The 19,558-nt window shown below is 60.2% G+C and overlaps 3 protein-coding genes across 6 annotated transcripts; 2 read left to right on the top strand and 1 right to left on the bottom strand.

Moving 5' to 3' along the window:
* The first annotated feature begins 107 nt into the window (after positions 1–107).
* Positions 108–8,811, top strand: UBE2Q1 (ubiquitin conjugating enzyme E2 Q1). 2 transcript variants are annotated; one of them, XM_068995220.1, is made up of 13 exons: positions 113–481; positions 1,558–1,662; positions 1,962–2,066; positions 2,374–2,424; positions 4,290–4,430; positions 4,996–5,080; positions 5,513–5,573; positions 6,107–6,197; positions 6,289–6,347; positions 6,593–6,641; positions 6,811–6,906; positions 7,045–7,111; positions 7,580–8,811. In XM_068995220.1, the coding sequence occupies exons 1-13, from the start codon at positions 197–199 to the stop codon at positions 7,609–7,611; spliced, it is 1,227 nt and encodes a 408-aa protein (XP_068851321.1). In that variant the 5' UTR covers positions 113–196; the 3' UTR covers positions 7,612–8,811. The 2 variants fall into 2 exon arrangements, with proteins under 2 accessions (XP_068851322.1, XP_068851321.1); XM_068995221.1 differs by lacking the exons at positions 6,289–6,347; positions 6,593–6,641; positions 6,811–6,906; positions 7,045–7,111; positions 7,580–8,811 and adding an exon at positions 5,798–6,017 and having other exon boundaries at positions 108–481; positions 6,107–6,193.
* Positions 8,812–10,647: 1,836 nt separating this feature from the next.
* On the top strand, positions 10,648–15,244 carry SHE (Src homology 2 domain containing E). Its single transcript, XM_068995264.1, has 6 exons — positions 10,648–11,652; positions 12,277–12,403; positions 13,207–13,515; positions 13,964–14,114; positions 14,218–14,337; positions 14,733–15,244. Exons 1-6 carry the CDS (start codon positions 11,269–11,271, stop codon positions 14,917–14,919), a joined length of 1,278 nt encoding a protein of 425 aa, XP_068851365.1. The 5' UTR covers positions 10,648–11,268; the 3' UTR covers positions 14,920–15,244.
* A 493-nt stretch (positions 15,245–15,737) lies between these two features.
* Positions 15,738–19,290, bottom strand: IL6R (interleukin 6 receptor). 3 transcript variants are annotated; one of them, XM_068995262.1, is made up of 10 exons: positions 19,143–19,289; positions 18,207–18,452; positions 18,004–18,127; positions 17,466–17,650; positions 17,224–17,387; positions 17,004–17,148; positions 16,880–16,923; positions 16,674–16,752; positions 16,476–16,584; positions 15,738–16,392 (listed from the first exon to the last, which is right to left on the bottom strand). In XM_068995262.1, the coding sequence occupies exons 1-10, from the start codon at positions 19,240–19,242 to the stop codon at positions 16,203–16,205; spliced, it is 1,386 nt and encodes a 461-aa protein (XP_068851363.1). In that variant the 5' UTR covers positions 19,243–19,289; the 3' UTR covers positions 15,738–16,202. The 3 variants fall into 3 exon arrangements, with proteins under 3 accessions (XP_068851363.1, XP_068851364.1, XP_068851361.1); XM_068995263.1 differs by having other exon boundaries at positions 17,224–17,384; XM_068995260.1 differs by having other exon boundaries at positions 17,004–17,384; positions 19,143–19,290.
* Between the last annotated feature and the right edge of the window lie 268 nt (positions 19,291–19,558).

Below are 19,558 nucleotides of genomic sequence, written 5' to 3'. Positions count from 1 at the left end.
GCCCCCCGCCCGCCCCGCCCCGCTGCCCCGGGGCTCCCCAAACGTCACTTCCGCTCCGACTGGAGACGCTTCCGGCGGGGCGGCTCCGCCCGTTCCGGTGACGGCACTTCCGGGAGCGGGGCCGTCCCGCCGCCATCTTGGGCGGGCTCCGGGGCTGCGGCGGCGGCGGCGGCGGAGCGGGTCCCTCCATGGGAAGATGCAGCGGGCGGGGCCGGAGGAGGCGGCGAGGGCGCAGGCGGCGGCGGGGGGGCCCGGGCGGAGCGGGGCCGAGGTGGCGGCGGCCCCCGCCGGGCGGCTCCTGAGGCGGGAGCTGCGGCTGCTCGAGTCCATCTTTCACCGCGGCCACGAGCGGTTCCGCATCGGCAGCGCCTGCCCGGACGAGATCAGCTGCGAGTTCGTCCCGGGGGCCGGCGCCCGAGCCGGCGCCTCCGCCTCCCGGGGGCCGCCGCCGGGACCCGTCCGTATTCACTGCAACATCACGGTGAGGCCCAGGGGGTGCGGCCGGCCCAGACTCCTCGGGGGCACCGCGAGGGCGGCCGCGGCACCGAGTGGGGCCCCCCCCTTCGCGCGAACGGGGCTGCCGCCGTTGGGGCCCAGGGTGAGCTGGGCCCGGGCCCCAACGCCCCTGGCGGCGGCTACCGGGCGCGGGGGGGCAGCTGCCCCCGGGCCCCTCCTCCGTGGGGCCTGCGGGAGCGCCGTACGAGCTTCCGCCAGCTCGTCGGGACAGCGGCTGGCGCAGGGAAAAGGCGGGGGGCAGTGCCCGGCAGCACTCCCGCCGTCCCAATGGCCCGGTGTACGAGGCTGCGCTCCCGTTTTCTCCGCTTCCCCCCGTTTTGTTTTGGGGGATTTCCCGGGGGGCCCTGAACTGCCCGGAGAAGAGGCACCTGCGGCAGCAGCGCCGGCTCTTCCTGTTTGCTCTGGCTCGTCTGCACCGCGGCTTTAGGGATCTTGGTGCTGGGTGGCTCAGCGCTGGGGTGCTGATGCCCTCTTTGATCACAAGTTACAACTGGTTTGCGTCTTCAGGCGAGGAGGGCCAGCAGAGCTTGGATAGCGCCTGGTGCAGATTCTGAATGGGGCCAATGACCACGATTTTGTAGAGGGGCCAGTTGGGAGTGTTGCCAGAGGCTTTGTCCTGGGTTAAAGGTGCCTGCCTGGGTGCTGCCGGGTTCTTCTGCAACTGCTGGTGCAGAGCTGCGAGGGGAGTAGCCTGTGGGCAATGTGGGATGCCCTCAGTGTCCTGCCTCAACTTCCTCCCACCACCAATCACCCCACGACCAGAGGGTTGGCTGAAATGCCACCACCCTCCCTCCGTGTTACACCCCGGGCTGGGGGGACACACCACAGAGCCAGCCCGGCATGGTCAGAGCAGGGGTCTGTATTGCACTCAGCCCCAGGCTTATGCTGGAGGGTGGATCAGTCACCTGTGGCCTGATCTCTATGGTCCAGAGGGATCTGTTGCAGAAGATGCAAGGCTGCAGCCCCCACCCCGTCTGGCTCACTGCTCTGTGCACTGCAATGGCCTCCATGCCACCAACACCACCTTCTCCTCCTCTCCAGGAGTCTTATCCAGCTGTTCCCCCAATATGGTCTGTGGAGTCAGATGATCCCAACCTGGCAGCTATCCTGGAGAGGCTGGTGGAAGTCAGGAAAGGAAATACGTTGGTGAGATACGCTTCGCTGCCTGGGAGAGGGGAGGGCTGACAGCTTTGGGGGGTAACTCCCTGCTTGCATGTCCCCAGCTGCCCGAGGTGGGGATTACCTCTGGTCTCATAAATGTTCCAGATATTTGGGATGAGCTTCTCTGACTTTGTTTGATGCTGGGGTGGGATTTTGCACCCATGTCTACCGCTGCTTGGAGCAGGAAGGAGCAGCCCTGGGGCCTTTGCTCACTGGCTGCAGTGCTGAGGCTCAGCTCAGCATGGACGTCTCCACACTTCCCTGACCCTCTGTTCTCTGGACAGCTTTTGCAGCACCTGAAGCGAATAATCTCTGACCTGTGCAAACTCTATAACCTCCCCCAACATCCAGATGTTGAAATGCTGGACCAGCCTCTGCCGGCAGAACAGGTGAGTGGCTCAGGAGAAGGCTTCCAAAGCTCAGAAAACAAGTTCCCTGATGTTTGCTGTGGAGGGGTTACCAGAGGAGGAGCACAGTGGATGAGGGGTTGGATTCCTGTCCTGGCTAATGCCAGCCTGCTCCGCTGGGCCTTGGTGCTGTTTTCTGTAAAGGCTCTCAGCTACTCTTTGCTTTTAATTTGGTTCTGCTTTGTATATCCCTGTTTGACCTCACCTTGGAAGTGTCTGGAAAGGCAGGAGAGCATTTTCTCAGGATGCTGACCACACAGTCTCCATCTCTATCCTTCTCTCCCCACAGAGTACCCAGGAAGAGGTGTCCTCTGAAGAGGAAGATGAAGAGATGCCAGAGGTAAGTGCCACCTCAGTGTGTGAGGAAATAAGCTGGAAAGCTGAGCACAGGGAGAAAGATGCTGAAAGGTGCAAGGGTACAGGGGTCTTGCCTGGGACAAGCTTGTATCCAGACAGGGGAATTTGGATCAAAGTCTGGATAGTTCTCAGCATTTTGATGCTGAGGATGCTGAGGCACAGCCAGCTGCCTCATACTCACAAACCCCAGGAGAACACAGAGGCTGAGCAGCATAGCTATGGCCTCCAAAGGCAAGTGGATGAGCTGTGAGCAGAGCTGCTTGGACAATAAATGCTATTCTCTAGAGCCTGCAATTTCTGAGCGAGAGATGGGATTTCCGGGCTGCTGTTGCTGGCGGGGAAGTCACTGTTGCACGGGACTCCCACAGAGAGGATTAGGTCAGGTGGTGGAGTGTGCAAGTGAGCTAATTGCCAGGAGTGGTGGAGGCAGCCACACTTCACTGCAGGCTGAGGGCACCTTGCTGCAGAACTCACAGGCTCTGGTTGTTTGGTTTGCAGTTTGGAGATCTCTAGAAGTGGGTGGAATAATCTTGAATCTCCATGGTGACATTCAGCGATGCCTCACACACGCGAGCAGCACGGGCACTGAGTCAGCAGTGCCGTGGAGCCTGGGGGCAGGTCACTGAGCAGCAGCACCCCAGCAGTCGGGGGGTTTTAGCAAAGTTAATTGCTTGCTAAATTAAGACTGCACTTTGCCAGGGTCTGCGGGGAAAAGGGGGAGGGTTAAACTGGCACCAGCGTAACCTTGTGAATCTGCAAATCTGCTGCTTCATGGCAGATCAGTGTGTGCAAGGCCTCCACTCCTGTAGGCTGGAAAATAAACCCCCAGGAGCTGAGCATTCCCCCTTGTGCTTTTTGCTATGGCCATGTGTTCTCTAAGGGAGAACACTCACGTAGAGCAAAGTGGGATTTGTTGAGCTGTGTGGAGGAGTGGAGCAGCAGAGCTGTGCCCTGGCACAGAGATTCATTATGCAGGTTAATCTACTCGAGGGATTTTCTAGGAGGATCTATTTTCCTGTGTGGATCTAAAAATGTCAAAGCCCTTCCAGAACGCTGCTCAACAGCCACGGCTAGACCAGAGAAGCCAGAGTAAACACTTGTTCAGAGGATTTAGTGCCAGTGCTGGAGCTGTGCATACCCACAACCATTTCCAGGAAGCTGACCCCTGTGTGCATGGGGAGAGACTTCTGTAATGGGCCCAGATGACTGCAGCTGGCTTTTCCCATCAGGGTCTTGCATTGCCGTGTGTTACTGTGGGAAACAGTGAGGGGCAGAGGCTCTTCTGGGGTCAGGTACCACACTGGGGTGTGCTGAGCTGATCTACAGAGAGCCCCTAGACATGCTGTGAAATACCCACTCTTCTTGAGGGACTAACACCGCATACAGCTGGATTTGGGTGCAAGGGTCTGCTCCTGTGGTGCCGGTGACCGGTATCCATGTTGGGGTTTGGCTAGCGAAGGGGGCCCGGGTGGCCTGGCAGTGCTGCACCAAGGGGCTGTGCTTTGTTCCAGCCATCCAGCAGCACAGGGCAGGCTGCTGGAGCCACGGGTGTGCCAAGATCCGGGGCCACTCGGTTACATGGGGCTCGTTGAGGAGTGAGATATTAATGGCTCGTTATAAACAGGCATGAGACATGGCAGGGAATAATCCAGCAAACAAAGAGCTTGTGTGAGTCCAATGGAATGTCCAGGCCTTGCGTCTTCCACTCTATTTGCACCTCAGATCAGGAGCTGGGGCTTCCTTGGGCAAGAATTGCACTAGGAATCCTTCCTGGGTCAAGGCAGCTCAGTACCCAGAGCAGGGAGGAGCAAAGGCACATCTCTTTGAGCTTTCCTCTTCTCTTCCCAGGACACTGAGGACTTGGACCACTATGAGATGAAAGAGGAAGAGCCGGCAGATGGGAGGAAGACAGAGGATGAAGGCATTGGGAAAGAAAACCTGGCCATTTTAGAGAAAATAAAAAAGAACCAGAGGCAAGATTACTTAAATGTACGTGTCACCCAGTGGGCAGGTGGGCTGGGGAAGCAGAGGGACTCAAGGGCAAGTGATGGAGGCCCTTGCCAGCCCTCCAGCCCTAAATCAGAGGGGCTGTCCCCAGCCAAAGGTACAGCAAGTACCACTTCCCTAGGGCTGATGGGGCTGAAGCAGAGAAGTCTGTGAACTGCCTCTGCAGCTCAGGGAGGGCACTGAGTGCCCCCAGGGCATTGGTGCCACAGGGGGTGGTCCTCCTGCAGCAAGATCTGGGGCTCCCTTTTGCTCCCAGGAGCTGTGCCCCCACGATCACCTGAGGCTGTGGAGGTGGCTGGTGGGTTGTGCTTTTGTACCCCTGGGCTGAGATTCAGAGACAGTAGAGAGGACACAGAGGTGTTTGTGCTGCAGCTCTGCTGCCTGAGGTGATGTATTTGGGGCAAGGGGCAGACTGAGATGTGATGGGCAGGATGTGGTCTGGTAGAGAGGCTGGACAGAGCTGTAGCTCAGGTGTTGACCTCATAGAGCAATAGCCATGGTGGGTGCAGCATAACAATACAACTTTCCCCCTCCCTGTTCCTCGCAGGGTGCAGTGTCTGGGTCTGTGCAGGCCACTGACCGGCTAATGAAGGAGCTCAGGGATATTTACCGATCACCAAGTTTCAAGGGCGGTGAGTGCTGCCAGGAGCTCCATGGAGGAAGGATTCCTCCTCATCCTGTGGGGTACCCAGTGGGCCTTGGGGCTGTTCTGCTCAGCTGAGGGGGAGGGTCTCTGGCCTTTGATGGCTCTGGCTCTGTCAAGAGTCAACAAAGCCACCTTACTCTCTCTGTTCCCTGCCACTGCTGGATGGAAGTGTGGAGCATGCTGTGGGTTGGAGAACTATCTGACTTCAGGGGGCATGGTGTTCCTGCTCCTTTCCTGAGCCCAGGGACTCAGAGAAAAACTGCTGCCCTCAGGACTGTCCTGGATAAGTGCTGCTTTCATGGAGGGACTGTGCCCAAGCGAAGTTGTGCTGCAGGACCCAGGGGATTTGAAATCTGGATGAGGACTCAACCCCCTCTCAGTGTCCCCCCGCAGTGACCCACCTGTGTTCTCCTTGCAGGATACTATGCAGTTGAACTAGTGAATGACAGCCTGTACGATTGGAACGTCAAACTCCTGAAGTAGGTGGCCCATCTTGGGATCATGCAATTGTGGTGGGTTTTGGTGGTGGGACCAGAAAGTCCCTGTGAGCAGAGGGGACATGAGCATGGCAGGGGAGCACCAAGCAGACCTTGGGTTAGCCTCTCTCAGGCAGCTGGCTTGCTGTCACAATGACAAAAAGGAGATGATATCTCCAGACAAGATGAGGTAATTGGAGGACTCTGCAAGTCTCTGCTGTTCCTAGAGTCCGGAAAGAGGTGCAGCAGGCAAACCCTCAGCTTTCACACCCTCCAGACACCAGTGCTGCCCTTTCCGTGGGCCAGGCAGCCTTTATTTTTAAGCTGGCAGCATGGAAAAGGGGTGTGATGGTCTTCTCTGCAAGCCGGAAGCAGAATGCTGGCAGCCCGTGCTGTCGCTGCCCTCAGTGAGAGCCTGAGGGCCCATGTGACTGCCCAGCCGTGCAGGTAGGGCAGCTCTGGGGTGTGGTGGCAGGGAGCACGGCTGACCTGAGGTGCACAGCCTTGACTGACCCTCTGGGGTTTTCCTGTCACAGGGTTGACGAGGACAGCGCTTTGCACAACGATCTCCAAATCCTCAAAGAGAAAGAAGGAACAGATTTCATCCTCCTCAACTTCTCTTTTAAAGTAAGGCTCCCACTTCTAGAGAGATCCCTGACTCGGCGAGGCATCAGAGAACACCTTTCTCAGTGGCTTTGCTTCCCTTCTCTCATTCCAGGATAACTTTCCTTTTGATCCACCATTTGTAAGGGTTGTATCCCCGGTGCTGTCAGGGGGGTGAGTATCTGTCTCTGCTCTGCAGTGCTGCTTTCTGCAGCAGTTTCACTGGGTTTATCCAGTGCTGTGCAACCCTGTGACTTCCTTGACATGGATTTGTCATTGGGAAGCAGACAGGGGAGGGTGGAGTTTTTAGCATATTTTTTCCATCAGAGAACTAATCAGGGAAGGTGTTTCATCTCTGGAGCAGTGGGTGGGTATGATTGCATCTATCTGTGCAGTGACTTTGTCTGATTCCTTCCCAGGTATGTTTTGGGTGGCGGTGCCATCTGCATGGAGCTGCTTACGAAACAGGTGGGTGCGGGTCCCTGGGGAACTGGGGGAGCTGTTCCGCCTGCCACACCCCGTATCCCTGACAGCTCCTGCCGTACCACTGCCTGGCAGAGCTGGGCAAGGCCCTTTGGTTGCACGGGGAGCACAGTCTCCGGGTGGGTCTGGCCTCACCATGTGTTTGGTCCCTCAGGGCTGGAGTAGTGCCTACTCCATCGAGTCGGTGATCATGCAGATCAGTGCAACGCTGGTGAAAGGGAAAGCGCGAGTACAATTTGGAGCCAACAAGGTAGGGCCTGGACAGCGTAGGAGAATGGTGGGTGCCAGTGGGGTGGCAGATGGGGGCTCTGGCCACACAGGAAAGGTGTGTGGGATGGCTTCCCCAAGGTTCCTGCTGGACTGATGGTCTCCCTGCCTTCCCTTGCAGAACCAGTACAGCCTGACAAGAGCACAGCAGTCCTACAAGTCCCTGGTTCAGATCCATGAGAAGAATGGTAAGGGCTGAGGGAGAGGGCTTGCATTTCCCCTTGCTTGCTCGTTTGGGCTCCCCAGACAAGCCGCTCAAGTTTTAGCCTGCCTCAAGTGTGGAGGTGACCTGGAGGTGGTGGCAGCAGCAGTGGCAGCTGCTGTAACACAGTGTGGCTGCAGAGTGCTGCTGCCCTCTCTGCTGCCCTCTCTGCTGCCCTCTCTGCTGCCCTCTCTGCTGCCCAGTGCTGGGCTCCAGTGGCTGTAACTAGAGGCAGCACATCACTGATTGCTTGGACTTGATGGTCTGAGAGGTCTTTTCCAACCTAAATGATTCTGTGATTGCCCGTGTGGTGTTGGGAAGTAAGCCAGAGGGAAAACCCCCAGTAATCAGGGATATGTGGCTCTTTGGAAGTGGGACTTGGCTGCTTTCAGCAGCTTTTCCAGGTGCAGATTCTCGTTGTTTCCTCCCTCATGGATCTCTCTCCTCATTTCAGGCTGGTATACACCGCCCAAGGAGGATGGCTAATGTGGATGCTGCAGGACCAATCTGAATATCTTCTGGATGCTCTACTTGGATCTTAGTGATGCCTCTTGGCTTTCTCCCAGGATGTAATAGCTCTGCCTGTTGCAGGACAATACTGGCTGTTCAAAACTCTAAATAACTGTTTAAGGAGTTGGACTGACCCAGAACACTTGATGGGCCCATGCTAGCAGGCATTCTTGTTAAAACAAACTCTTGAGCCTCTTGTATTGCTGGAAACTTTTGACTCTACTCCAGTCTAGAGCATCCTCCTTACCTATGCTATGGATTTAATTTATTTTCTTATTTCATGTACACTGCTTTTTTTTGTTACGGTGTATGATGGATGTGTATGGAAAATGTATCTTTGGAGAAAAATTACAGTTTGTTAATTTGAGAATGCTGGTCTAACAAATTTTTCCAAGCTCCTGCTGGGTGGGTTGTGCCCTGCAAACCCTGCTGCAGCCCTGGTCCCAGGAGCTGTGGTGGGCCCAAGCCCTGCAGGAAGAGCTGGAGCAGCTGCCTTGGAAGAAGAAAAGCCCTTTTCTTTTTTGGCATTAAGGGAGCAGCATTTCTGCCCCATCTTCCTTGGGCAAACCCAGCTTTTCTCTATAAACTGCAGACCTACAACTCAAAGCACAGAGGGGAAGATCTGTGAGGCTGTCCTCTCCCCTGCAGTGGATGAAGGGTTTGTGGGTGTATCCCAGGGCTGCCAGCTCCCACCCCACACTTCTCCCTGTCCTCTTGCCGAGCAGTAAAATGAGCTGAGGCCTGAGCTTTGTCCTGTTTCTCCCCACTAGCCATGCGTGGAGGCTGAGCCCCTTGTCCCTGTCCCTGCTGTGCTGTGGCTGCAAGCTGCTGCAGGGAGTGGAGCATGGGCACTGCTCTGTCCTCCCATCCCTGACCAGGACCTGTTCTGGCAGTGAACACCCCGTTCTATGGGGTCTTACTTTACTTTCCTTAAGCTGTTGTTCCTGCTTGCCTTTGTACTCCAGCCCTCCATGGATGGGGTTGCTGCAGTTGTGGCCTGTTGTCTTGAATACCCACGGCCCTGTTTTGAGTCTGCTGGAAGGAGATTTGGGTGTTGGAGCTCCTCTAACTTGGGCCATGTCCTCGTCTGGAGGGCAGAACTGACGCACTAGTGTCAAAGATGGAACCATGCATATTAATTCACTGTGTTTGAATAAAAGTCATTAGAAAATCAAAGAGCCTAAGAACTCCATTATCTACTTCAGCAGCTGCTTCCCTGTCCTGCTCAGAGCCTTGGAATAAAAAGATGCTGTTAGGAGAGGGATTGCTGACAGCTGCAGGAGTGGCTCTGCCCTCAGCTTGGGGACTATTTTTAAGTGCTTTGCTGAAGGACCAGAGGATTTGTGATGCTGAATAGCTCTGCCCTATGTCCTCCAGCCCAGACCAGCACCTGTCGGGGTTCTGGGTCCTCTCCAACCCTGTTCCTAGTACCTGGGGCTCGGGGGGCAGAGGTAGCTGCACTCAGCTCCCACCTTTAGCTCAGGAACCTGCTGGGTAGTGGTTAATGAAGGTTTAAAACACTTGTGGGACTTTCTCTTCAGTGAAGTAGGGGCTGCTCTGCTGAGCCCAGCGATGGGGTTGGGTTGGGATTGGGTACGCCAGGTTGGTTGGGAGAGCTCATGGCACACACTCCCAAATCATGGCAGCTTTACAGGCTGGGATGAGCAGGAGAATTGAAGAGAGCCCTGCAGGACACCCCGTCACTGGAATGCTGACCTGGCAAGCATCGAGGCTGAAAGTGCAGCAGGAGCAGGTGTTTAGCAGGCCATCTGCCAGTCCTGTCTATTCACACCTGCCCCAGCGAGGACCCATCCCACTCTGAGCCAGGCTTGGCCTTCATTGCCCCCATGCTGGCTCAGGGAAGCTTGACTTTTCAGGGAAGCAGGTGTGTGATGATATCTGTCACCACTGCTGAAGGCGCTCCCAAAGCATTCCTCTGCAGGAGCTGGCAGAGAACAAGGATGGGGGAAGAATTCCTGAAGGAGACACGTGGCACATTGGTGTGAACACCACTGCAGCACAAAGCCACCAAGACAGTGCTGCCTGCGTATGTGTCCTATTGAGGCCCTATAAAAATTGAGGGGGACTGAAATCTGCCAAGCAGAGAAAAGGAACCAGCACCCGAGTTTACTTGTGAGGAAGTGCAGTTTTCCTAGGCCTCAAAAAAGCAAAGCTGAAGCCAGCCAAGATCCCGCTGTCACTTCGGGCACCAGCCTGCCAGTGGCATCACACCACTGCAAAGGCACATCCTGCCCAGCAGCACCAGCAAGGAAACTGCCATCACTTCCTATAGCGCTGCCAGCACCCAGCACCTCCCTCCTGTAGAGAAGAGGAGCCCGTATTCTGCCACAGACTCCCATCCTGGGGGCTATGGGAGCAATTTTGCCATAAAATTGCCATAAAATTCCCATGCAGTTGCAAAGAGAGAAGGTTTGCTGTTGTAAGGGCCCCCCAGCACTGCAGCCCGACAGGAAGCCGAACCACCGGGCTCAGCCGGGCTGTTCCGGCAAGGTGGCAGCACGGCCAGACGTAGACCTTGGCCGGTGTGGTGTGAGGCACGGCCGTGGCGGCAGAGAGTGCACTGGCTGCACACAGTCAGTGCCTGTGCCCTGTCAGGCTGTGCCCAGGGGGCTGCACACGGGGGGACTGTGCACAGTCCCCATCCACAGGGAGCATACAGTTCATCGCCAGGCTCATCCTTAGGGTCCATGCCCAGAGTCTGTGGAGGGGGCCCACGCACGCAGGTCTGTGCTGTCCTTGCAGTCTCTCCCCGGGCTCCACACGCAGAGTCCGTCTGTGGCATCCATGTGCACGGTCGTCTCATCAGCCGGGCAGGGTCACGAGGTCTCTCAGCCCCACCGGGACGGGAGTCCCACCGCGGCTCCCGTGTCTTCCCACGGCTCCCCGGGCCCGCGGCTGCCTGCCCGGCTGCTGCCGCGCGGTTCCCCGGGGCCGCCCCCTCCGGATCTGGGCGGGGAGCGCCGGCCCTGCCACCCCCTCCGGCCCCTCCGGCCCCGGCCCGGCCCGGTCCGTCCCGTCCCGCCACCGCCGCATGGGGCCCCCCGGGCCGGCCTGACGCCCCGCCGAAGCTCCGCTGCCCCCGGAGACGGGCCCCGCCGAGGAGCCGCGACGGGACCCCCCGGCTGCCCGTTCCCGGCCGGGCCCTCCGGAGCACGGAGAGACCCCCCCGGGCCCCGTCCCCAGGGGCAGCGGACCCCTGGAACCTCCCTGGGACTGCCCTGGCCGGGCTCCTCCGACACCCGGCGAGATCCCCCGACTCAACCCATTGCTGGAGCAGATACCCCGGCCCGCCCCGAGACCCTTCCCCGGGGCAAGGGACCTCCGAGGGCACGCGGTTCCTTCCCCGGGCCCCAGGAGCCGGCACCCCTGGGGACCCTCCAGCTGTCCCCACCGGGGCGAAGGACGCCTGGAGCCCCCCACGAAGGCCCCGGTCCCCCGGCCCGCATCCCCCTTCCCGGGCTGGCCCCAGTCCGCAGAGGATCCCGTTTCCGGGGCTGGGGGCAGCCCGGCTGCCCAGGGCCCCCCGGCTGAGTCGACCCTGAGCCGGCGGGGCAGCCGTGGGGTGTCGAGGAGCCCCGGGGGGGCTGCGGCACCCTGCGTCTCCCCAGCTCCATGGCGGCCAAGTGGTTCAAGGAGTTCCCATCCAACCTGAAGACGGTTTCAGAGAGAGCTCGGCCGGGAAGCGGGAGCCTTGGGAAGAGCCGCAAGAATTCAACCGCTGAGCTGGGGGGCTACCGGGCGGCTGGGGGGGGCAAGGAGGGGGGCAGCCGGCTGTCACGGGACAACCTGCAGGGTCTACTCCAGGTCGCCACCGGGAAGATGCGGAAGAATTCCCGAGTGGAGGGGGGAACACCGGAGGGACCTCCCAAAACCTACATCAACCGCCTCATCAAGGTGGAGGCTCCCGAGAAGAACGGGAAGGGGCACCCAGGACCCCTGCCTGCCTGCCTGCCTGCCCCCGAGCAGGACAAGGGGAAGCCCCCCAAGACAGAGACGGTAAGGCAGGGACCGGGAGCCGGGAGCCGGGAGCGGAGGGGGAGATGTGAGGAGCGCGAAGCACTGGCAGCTTTAACTGCTTTGGTCTCCGACTCATTAGCCTGGCTGACTTAGTCCTTTTATCCTGCCCGGCTCCACTGTCTTTAAATTCTTTCAAAGCTGCCTTCATCCCAACTGCCCTTCATCACCCGTGTGGGGGTGGGGGGGCCGTCGGGCATCCTCATCATGGCCCGCGTGTCCCATGCCAGCCTGACCTCAGAGCTCAGCTGCTGGTTAAACAAAGGCTGATGTAAAGCTTTTCTGGGAAGCTGGACTTTCACCCCTGCACAGCCTTGGGAGGACTGGGAGCCAGTCGGGGGGGTTGCTGTCACCCAGAAGGGTCCCAGAGCTCCCCCCAGGTTCCCCCCCACCATCGAGGTACACAGGAATGGTCTGGGCTGCCCCCACCCAAAGGTGCCACTGGGGGTGCATCCTCTGGGCTTGTGGCATGGCTCCATTTACCCCAGATAAGCTGCCATCATTCTCTGGGGACCCCAGTGTCCCTGTTCCCTGCCTGGCTCTTTGCCATCTCTGCTGGGACCCCTGCCAGCCCCCTGAAGCCAGCGATGCCTATTCTCTGCTCAGGTCATCATCCTGGAGGATTACGCAGACCCTTACGACGCCAAACGAACCAAGGGGCAGCGGGATGCCGAGCGCCTGGGGGAGAATGATGGGTACATGGAGCCCTATGATGCCCAGCAGATGATCACAGGTATGTGCCATGTTGAGCCATGCCACAGCACCACAGCTGGCACCGGTCCCCAGCCGGGAGTCTGTGGCTGCCCTTGGAGCCACAAGGTGCGGGAGGCTCCGGGAACAGGAAAGCTGCTTGCCGCTTCCTGCGGCTGCGCAGGGCCAGATAAGGAGTGGGAGCAAGGCCAGACACTGACCTGTGCTGGCCGGCCCCTCGCCCGTTGCCATGACCTGCTGCCATCATCCAACGGGCACATGTGGCCAGTGCAAAGCCCTCAATGCCCCCCAGTCATCCCAGGGTACCACCCCCCAAGAGTTCCCCATGGCCCTGCCCCCCAGCCAGCGACACCCTTGCTGGCGTGGCGACTGTCCAGCTGGCCACAACAACAGGAACTGACTGGGCCGGAAGCTGGAAATAAAAGATTTGCTGCTGATGTTTTTTTCCGTGCGGGGCAGGCCAGGCTGTTAAGCAAAGACTGGCGCCGTGGGGAGAAGCAGGGGGCTGGGAGGGGCGAGCCCTGGGGTGGCCTCCCGTGCAGCTGAGCTCCAGCTTGGGGTGTAGCATCCTGCTGCCATGGAGCCCAGCTGGCCCCACTGGCGTGGGTCTGTGCCTGTGGCGCCAGCAGCCTCAGGGCTGGACAGAAGACCAGGCGCCGTGAGGATGGGCCCCTTCCTGCTCCAGCTCCACCCAAGCGGGCTCCCAGTGGGGCGTTGCTGGCATGGAGTCCCCAGTGCACATCCCTCACTGAGGGTTGGTAGTGGGAGTGGGGTGTCTCAGGGGACACAGACACATCCCTGACCCACCATCCCTCTTCCCCACAGAAATTCGTCGTCGTGGCTCCAAGGACCCCCTGGTCAAAGCCATCCTGCTGCTGGACGGTCCTGGAGAGCCTGGGGAGGGCGGTGCCAAATTAGATCTTGCCAAACGGCTGGGGGGCAAGGAGGTGGCAGGGAAGGGGCCACAGCTCTACGACACCCCTTATGAGCCTGGGGAGGGGGTGGCTGGAGGGACCCCAGAGCGCAGGGTGAGGACTGGTGATGGGCGCCTGCCTGAGAATGACGAGCGCCCGGCAGGGGAATACGAGCAGCCCTGGGAGTGGAAGAAGGAGCAGATTGTCAAAGCACTGTCAGGTAGGGGACAGGGACAGGATGGGAATGAGGATGGGGGGAGGAACAGGCATGGGTTGGGAATGGGGATGGCAACTGGGACAGGGATGGGGACAGACTTTCTAGCAGGGCTTGTCACAAGAGGACAAGATGCAATGGTTTTTAACTATAAGGGCACTTTAGATTAGATACAAGAAATTTCTTGGGCTGAGAGCAGCAAGGCACTGGCACAGGTTGCCCAGAGAGGTGATGCCTGCCAGGTCAAGTTGGATGGGGCTCCGAACAACTTGATGAAGCTGAAGATGTCCCTTTTCATGGTGGGGTGTTGAACCAGATGGGGACAGGCACGTGGCTGGAGAAGGGAATGGGACTGGTGCTGGGGAAAGTGCTGGGGCTGGAGGCAGGGATGGAGCTAGGGATGGGGATTGAAAGTGAAGGTGGGGATTGGGGGCTCACATCTTGTCCCTCCCAGTCCAGTTTGAGGGCTCGGAGCGTCCTAAAGAGGAGACACTGCGGCAGCATCTACGCCAGAAGAGCTGGACCCCCAAGATGCTGAAGCCGGCGGGCACCGAGCACAGCGAGGGGGAGAGGGTGGACCCTGCCCTGGCACTGGAGAAGCAGCCGTGAGTTGCGAGGCCGATCCACGTGTGGGGAACGGGGCGAGGAGGGATAGAGTGCCCAATGTTCTGCTACGGCTCAGCGTCCCCTGCCTGTGTCCCCCCACAGCTGGTACCACGGGGCCATCACGCGGGCTGAGGCCGAGAGCCGGCTGCAGACGTGCCGGGAGGCCGGCTACCTGGTGCGCACCAGCGAGACTGGCAGCGGCAAGTACTCCATCGCACTCAAGTGAGTGTCGGGGTGGCCACAGAATAGGGGGATCCTTGCCCCGGGGGGGTCTCACCCTGGGGAGATGGGGCGAATCCCCGCCCTGGGGCGATGCTGCGGCAGGAGTCCCCCATGGCTGTTCACATCAAAGCCCAGATCCCGAGGGATGGAACCCCCCGACCCACGGGAGGACCCAGGCATCCTGGTGTGGAGCTGGGGCGGAGGGAGGGGGGTACGGCGTGTCCCCCTCCCCGGCACATTGTCGGGAGCGCCAGTGGCGTTTCCTTCCTGAGGAAGTGCAGCCCCTGGAGCCGAAACAATCAGAGCGGGACGGGAACAAACAGGGGTGGATACGGCCGCGGGGCAGGCGGGCGCCGGGGGGCTGGCGGCAACACTGATGCCTGCTGGCCGCCCAGGACCAGCCAGGGCTGCGTCCACATCATCGTGGCCCAGACCAAGGACAACAAGTACACGCTCAGCCAGGCCAGCGGCGTCTTCGCCAGCATCCCTGAAGTTGTGCACTACTACTCCACTGAGAAGCTGCCCTTCAAGGGGGCTGAGCACATGGCCCTGCTGCACCCCGTCCACTGCAAGCTGCATTAGCGTCTACTGATGCCCCCCCTCCACCGAGTGGCCTGCGACCCCCACCCCTGAGACAGGGTGTGGCCACAGCGATGGGCACGTGCCACGGGAAGGGTCCAGTGAGAACCCCTTTGTTGTGTCCCCAGTCCCGAAGGGACCCCACTCCTGGGTCCAGCAAAGCTGTCACCCTTTTGCTGAGACAAATGCTGATCACCCTGTGCCGGAACCGACTTGTCACAGGGCTGCCCAGGTGCCCGAGGTGGGGGCATGCAGTGAGACTGGGACATGTAATGATCTAGTAAAATAAACTTGTTGGCTGAGAGGGAGCAGTGGTCCTGGGGGCCTGGGATGGGGCTTGTGCTGGCAGGAGGCACCACAGTTTTGGGGGCCAGGGGTACCAGCACTTCCCCACCAGCATATCTGCATCCTGCCAGTCTTTTTATAGCAGGGGGCCGGCAGAAGGGAAGGGGAACACTGTCCCCAGGGTGCCTGAGCACCCTCTCCCCTTGTCCTGTGGTTTCCTGCCCAGGTGCAGCTGCAGCTCCCCAGGGTGTTGCATAACCCAGCATGGGGTGGGCAGTGCATGACAGAGGAGGCATGGCCTGGGGGTGCAGGGCATGGGGTTTGTGGCATGAAGGGGTGCACAGCACACGGGGTACAGCCTGGGAGGCACCAGTGAAACAGGGAGCACAGCATGGGGAACATGGGGGGAGCACAGTTAGGGGGCACAACAAGGGAGAGGGTGAGTGAAGTGGGGGTGCAGCCCCCCACACTGTAGCCACTCCAGGCGCAATGGGGGGGCTGCAGCAACCCCTCTGTTACCCCGCTCCCAGCACCCATTCCAGTATAAATCCAAAGCATTTATTTGAGCCACATTGTCCTGTTTCCCCAACATATGCTTTAAAAAGGAGCCCCGAGGGGGCTGGAGCAGAGGTATGGGGCTGATCCAGCCATGCCCTCCCTCCCTCCCAAACCCCCATGGCACTGTAGGGACCAGGCCTTCCCTGCGGGACCCCCAAACCCGGCCCCGGGCCAGCTGCCATGCTCTGGTGCAGCCGTGCTTCCAGCGCTGTCACTCCCAGCCATCCCAGCTTGGCCACGGTGCTGAAGGTACCCCCAGGACCCAGCTGGGGGCCCTTCCCAGCTGCTTCTCCATGGGGGGCTGGCACTGATTCCCCTCCTCAGAGGCTGGTCCCAGCCACAGAGCCACCGGATAATAGGGGGGAACTGCTCCTAGAGCCACATCGCAGCCCTGGGACCCTCCATCCAACCCCCAAGAACCTACCAGCATATTCAGCCCCTGGCTACTGCCCTGAGGAGGAATAATCTGAGTGAGTGATGTGGAGCATTCCAGGGGCTGAGGGGGCAGAATGTGAGAGCAGAGGGGTGTCATTGAGTGTGGGCAGGGGGAGGCCTAGGGGGACCAGCATGTGCTGCCCCTCGCCCTCCGGCTTGGTCCTCTCCTGCGCACTTGTCCACCACATTTGCCTGTACCTGCAGGGGAGAAGAGTGGCTCCAGGTCGGGGGGGGACAGACAGAGCCCCCCAGACCTGCCCCCCGGCACTCACCGCACTCACCTCACCATGATACCGACAAACAGGGCAATGCCAAGGAGCAGACTCCCCCCGGTCACCAGGAAGGCATAGGGGGATGCCACAGGATGGGTGCTGGGTTCCATGACAGAGCCTGACACAGAGAGAATGGATGGGCTCAGTATGAGGATAAGGGAGCTGGGTGTCCCAGCCCCCCCTCCCAACCCAGGAACCCTTCCTCACCACCAGCACTGTTAGCATGGTCCTCCCCGAAGAGCTCAGGGGGCAGTGTCACCAAATAGGTGCCATCTTCCATGGGGAACTACAAAAGGTGGGGGGGCACAATGGGACAGGTCAGCCCCCATGCCCTGGTGTCCCCTTGTCCCACACGGGGACAGGACACCCATTCAGGAGTGTGTGATGCTTCCCAGGGCTGAGAACATTGTTACCTGTAAGCTGAAAGGCTCCATTTCAGAGGTGAGGTCCCTAGGATCTGCACAATGAGGGGGGAGTGTGAGACTGGGAGATGCCATGCTCAGCCCCCAGTCTCAGGGCCCCATGTTTCCCTCCTACCTGTCCAGGGGGTACCCACAGCCTCCTGGCTCCACTCGCTCCATGCACCATGGCCGAACTCATCCTTCGCCCTCACCTGCACCACGTGCTTCGTCCCGCGCCATGCATCATGAATGTCGAGCCATGTTGTTGTCACCTGATCCACCTGGAGGGGACACAGGGCTGGGGACAGTCTGGCCAGGCACAAGCAACAGCTCCATGCCAGCAAGCAGGGTCTCACCTCCATGAAGGCTGGGGCAGGCTCAGGGCGGTAGCGGACCTGGAAGCGGAGCCAGTAGAAACGGGGGTCCCAGGATGAGGGGTAGGACCAGTTCACCCGCAGCCGCTGCGGCGCCTTCTCCAGTGCCTCCACCGTCACATTGATGGGGGGGTCTGGCTTCACTGCTGGGGAAGGGGGGGCACTCAGGGCCTGGCACTGCACCCTCAGCCACCCCAGCCTCCAGCAACAGGGGCAGCACTCACGGACACCGCTGAGGGTGATGATCTTGTCTTTGCCAGCTGAGCCACCAGCACTGTTGCTGACGCACGTGGACACCACAAGGTGTTTGGTGTCATCGGTGCCAGGTGGCACTTTCACCCGGCAAACGAACTTCCGTGCCTTGGAGAAGTAGCGGCACCGCTGCTCTGTGGCATTCTCAGCCACGAACCTGTGAGGTCACAGCTCAGGGAGGGCTGCAGCATGCTCTAGGCATGGGGCAGCTGTGGGGGTCGTGTTCTATGCTGTGGGGTCCCCAGCAGTGTCAGGCAAAGGGTCTGTGGGGAGGGATACATTCTGTGCCATGGGGTCCCAGGCAGCACCGGGGAAAGAGGCCATGGGGAAGAAACACATCCTATGCTGTGGACTCCCAGCCACCAGTAGCTGCTAGGGAAAGGGTCTGCAGGGAGGGAAGCATGCTGAGCCATGGGGTCCCAGATGGCACCAGGGAAAGGGTCCATGGAGAGGGACATGTTCTCTCCTATTGCGGTCCCAGCCCGTGGTGGACGCAGTGACAGCACTCACCTCCGCTTCAACCAGAGCATTGCCCGTGTCCCTGGGGATGGCCTCTCCTGCTGTGGCCACTCACACAAGATATCCTTGTCGTGGCTCCGCCGGTAGCAGGAGACCTGGGGAGTTTCGGGGGGCTCTGCAAGGCAGGGAGGTGCTGTGGGACAGGGGCCATCACAGGCAATGCTGCCAGGGACATCCCCCCAGCATGGACCCACCTGCCACCAGCAGACGCAGGGAGCGCAGCAGGTGGCTCCCCACAGAGCAGCTGTAGCGCCCGGAGTCCTCGTAGCGCAGCCGCCGCAGGAGCAGCATGTTACCCTCCGCCAGCCGCCGTGCCCAGCCCCCTGCTGACCCCTGCTCCTCCACTTGCCACAACACCGTGGCATTCGCAGGCACCTTGTCCTGGCAGGTCAACGTGATGTTGGCACCCAGGTGGCCCAGCACCGTGTCCCGCGACAGTCCTGGAGGGACAAGAGGGGACCAGGCGATGAAGACGAGACCCCAGGCCCAGTGGGTGTCCCTGGAGAAGGAAGGCACCCCATCATCTGCTCCCCATGTCCAGTGACTGCTGGGGGTCAGGGCACTGAGCTGGAGCATGGCAGTGGTTCCTCACACAGTGGGGTACTGGACCCCTGGCACTGCAATAGGAATGGGCATCACAACACCCGGTGGGCTGTGTATTGAAAGCGTAGCTCAGGGAAGGTGGCAGACTGGGACTGGTGGTCCCGGGAGTCCCTGGGTGGGGGTCCAGTGTCAGAGGGGTTAAGCGGCTGCGCTGGTTGGCAGCCTGGGTCAGGCCTGGGCAGCGCTCCCGGCTCCCTCCAAAGGTCAACGACCAGCGTGAACCTGCTGTTCCCTTTGGCTCCCGCTGCTGGGAACGCATCCAGCACCCGGGACACAGCACTCAGTACCCAGCACAGAGCACCCAGCACCCGACACCCATCCAGCACCCCGGGCACAGCACCCCAGCCCCGGCCCCCACCCCCTCGGTACTCCCAGCGGTGCTCCGTACCCCCACCGGCTCAGCTCCTTCGGGGCAGGCAGAGAACCGCGTGTGTCCCCTCCCCGTGCCCGGATCCACGAGGCCCAGGTGTCGGGAGAGGCTCAGGGCACCCGCCTCTCCCTCCCTGCCCGGTGCCGGTCGCACTCACCGGTAGGGCCGCAGGGCCGCCCGGCGGCGGCGAGCTGGAGGTGGAGGAGGAGGAGGCGGAGGAGGAGGCCAAGGAGAAGCGGCGGCGGCGGCCGCGCCATGCGCCCGTCCCGGCTGCGAAAACACCGGCGGCGGCCGCGGTTGTGAAACCGGGCGGGGGGCGGGGCGGCACGTGCGCGGCGGGCGGGGCCAGCCCACACCGGCCCCCAGCTCCCGGACCCCTTCCGTGCCCAGCCCGTCTGCCCCGGACACAGCACACGGCAGAAGCTGCTCAGAACATTATTTTCTTTTTTTTTTTTTAATTAAAAAAAAAAAAAAAAAAAAAAAAAAAAAAAGCTGGTTTGGGTTTTTTTTCCTCAGGAACCGTAAAATGATACAATTCCACCAGACAGAAACGCGTCATAAATTATCCACCCC

The sequence above is a fragment of the Aphelocoma coerulescens genome, chromosome 25 (genome assembly GCF_041296385.1).
Source record: "Aphelocoma coerulescens isolate FSJ_1873_10779 chromosome 25, UR_Acoe_1.0, whole genome shotgun sequence".
Lineage (NCBI taxonomy): Eukaryota > Metazoa > Chordata > Aves > Passeriformes > Corvidae > Aphelocoma > Aphelocoma coerulescens.
The sequence above is the reverse complement of the archived record's forward strand: the minus strand, read 5'-3'. Positions and strand labels throughout refer to the sequence as shown.

Excerpts from the sequence above, each read along its gene's own strand:
- UBE2Q1 (XM_068995220.1), top strand. The coding sequence starts at position 197 with ATGCAGCGGGCGGGGCCGGAGGAGGCGGCGAGGGCGCAGGCGGCGGCG. Across the intron at positions 4,431-4,995 it reads AGAGGCAAGATTACTTAAAT|GGTGCAGTGTCTGGGTCTGT; the intron begins GTACGTGTCACC and ends TGTTCCTCGCAG. Across the intron at positions 6,907-7,044 it reads TACAATTTGGAGCCAACAAG|AACCAGTACAGCCTGACAAG; the intron begins GTAGGGCCTGGA and ends CTTCCCTTGCAG.
- IL6R (XM_068995260.1), bottom strand. The coding sequence starts at position 19,242 with ATGGCGCGGCCGCCGCCGCCGCTTCTCCTTGGCCTCCTCCTCCGCCTC. Across the intron at positions 18,128-18,206 it reads CCTGCGTCTGCTGGTGGCAG|AGCCCCCCGAAACTCCCCAG; the intron begins GTGGGTCCATGC and ends CCTGCCTTGCAG. Across the intron at positions 17,385-17,465 it reads CATCACCCTCAGCGGTGTCC|TGAAGCCAGACCCCCCCATC; the intron begins GTGAGTGCTGCC and ends CTTCCCCAGCAG.
- SHE (XM_068995264.1), top strand. The coding sequence starts at position 11,269 with ATGGCGGCCAAGTGGTTCAAGGAGTTCCCATCCAACCTGAAGACGGTT. Across the intron at positions 14,115-14,217 it reads CTGGCACTGGAGAAGCAGCC|CTGGTACCACGGGGCCATCA; the intron begins GTGAGTTGCGAG and ends GTCCCCCCACAG. Across the intron at positions 14,338-14,732 it reads AAGTACTCCATCGCACTCAA|GACCAGCCAGGGCTGCGTCC; the intron begins GTGAGTGTCGGG and ends CTGGCCGCCCAG.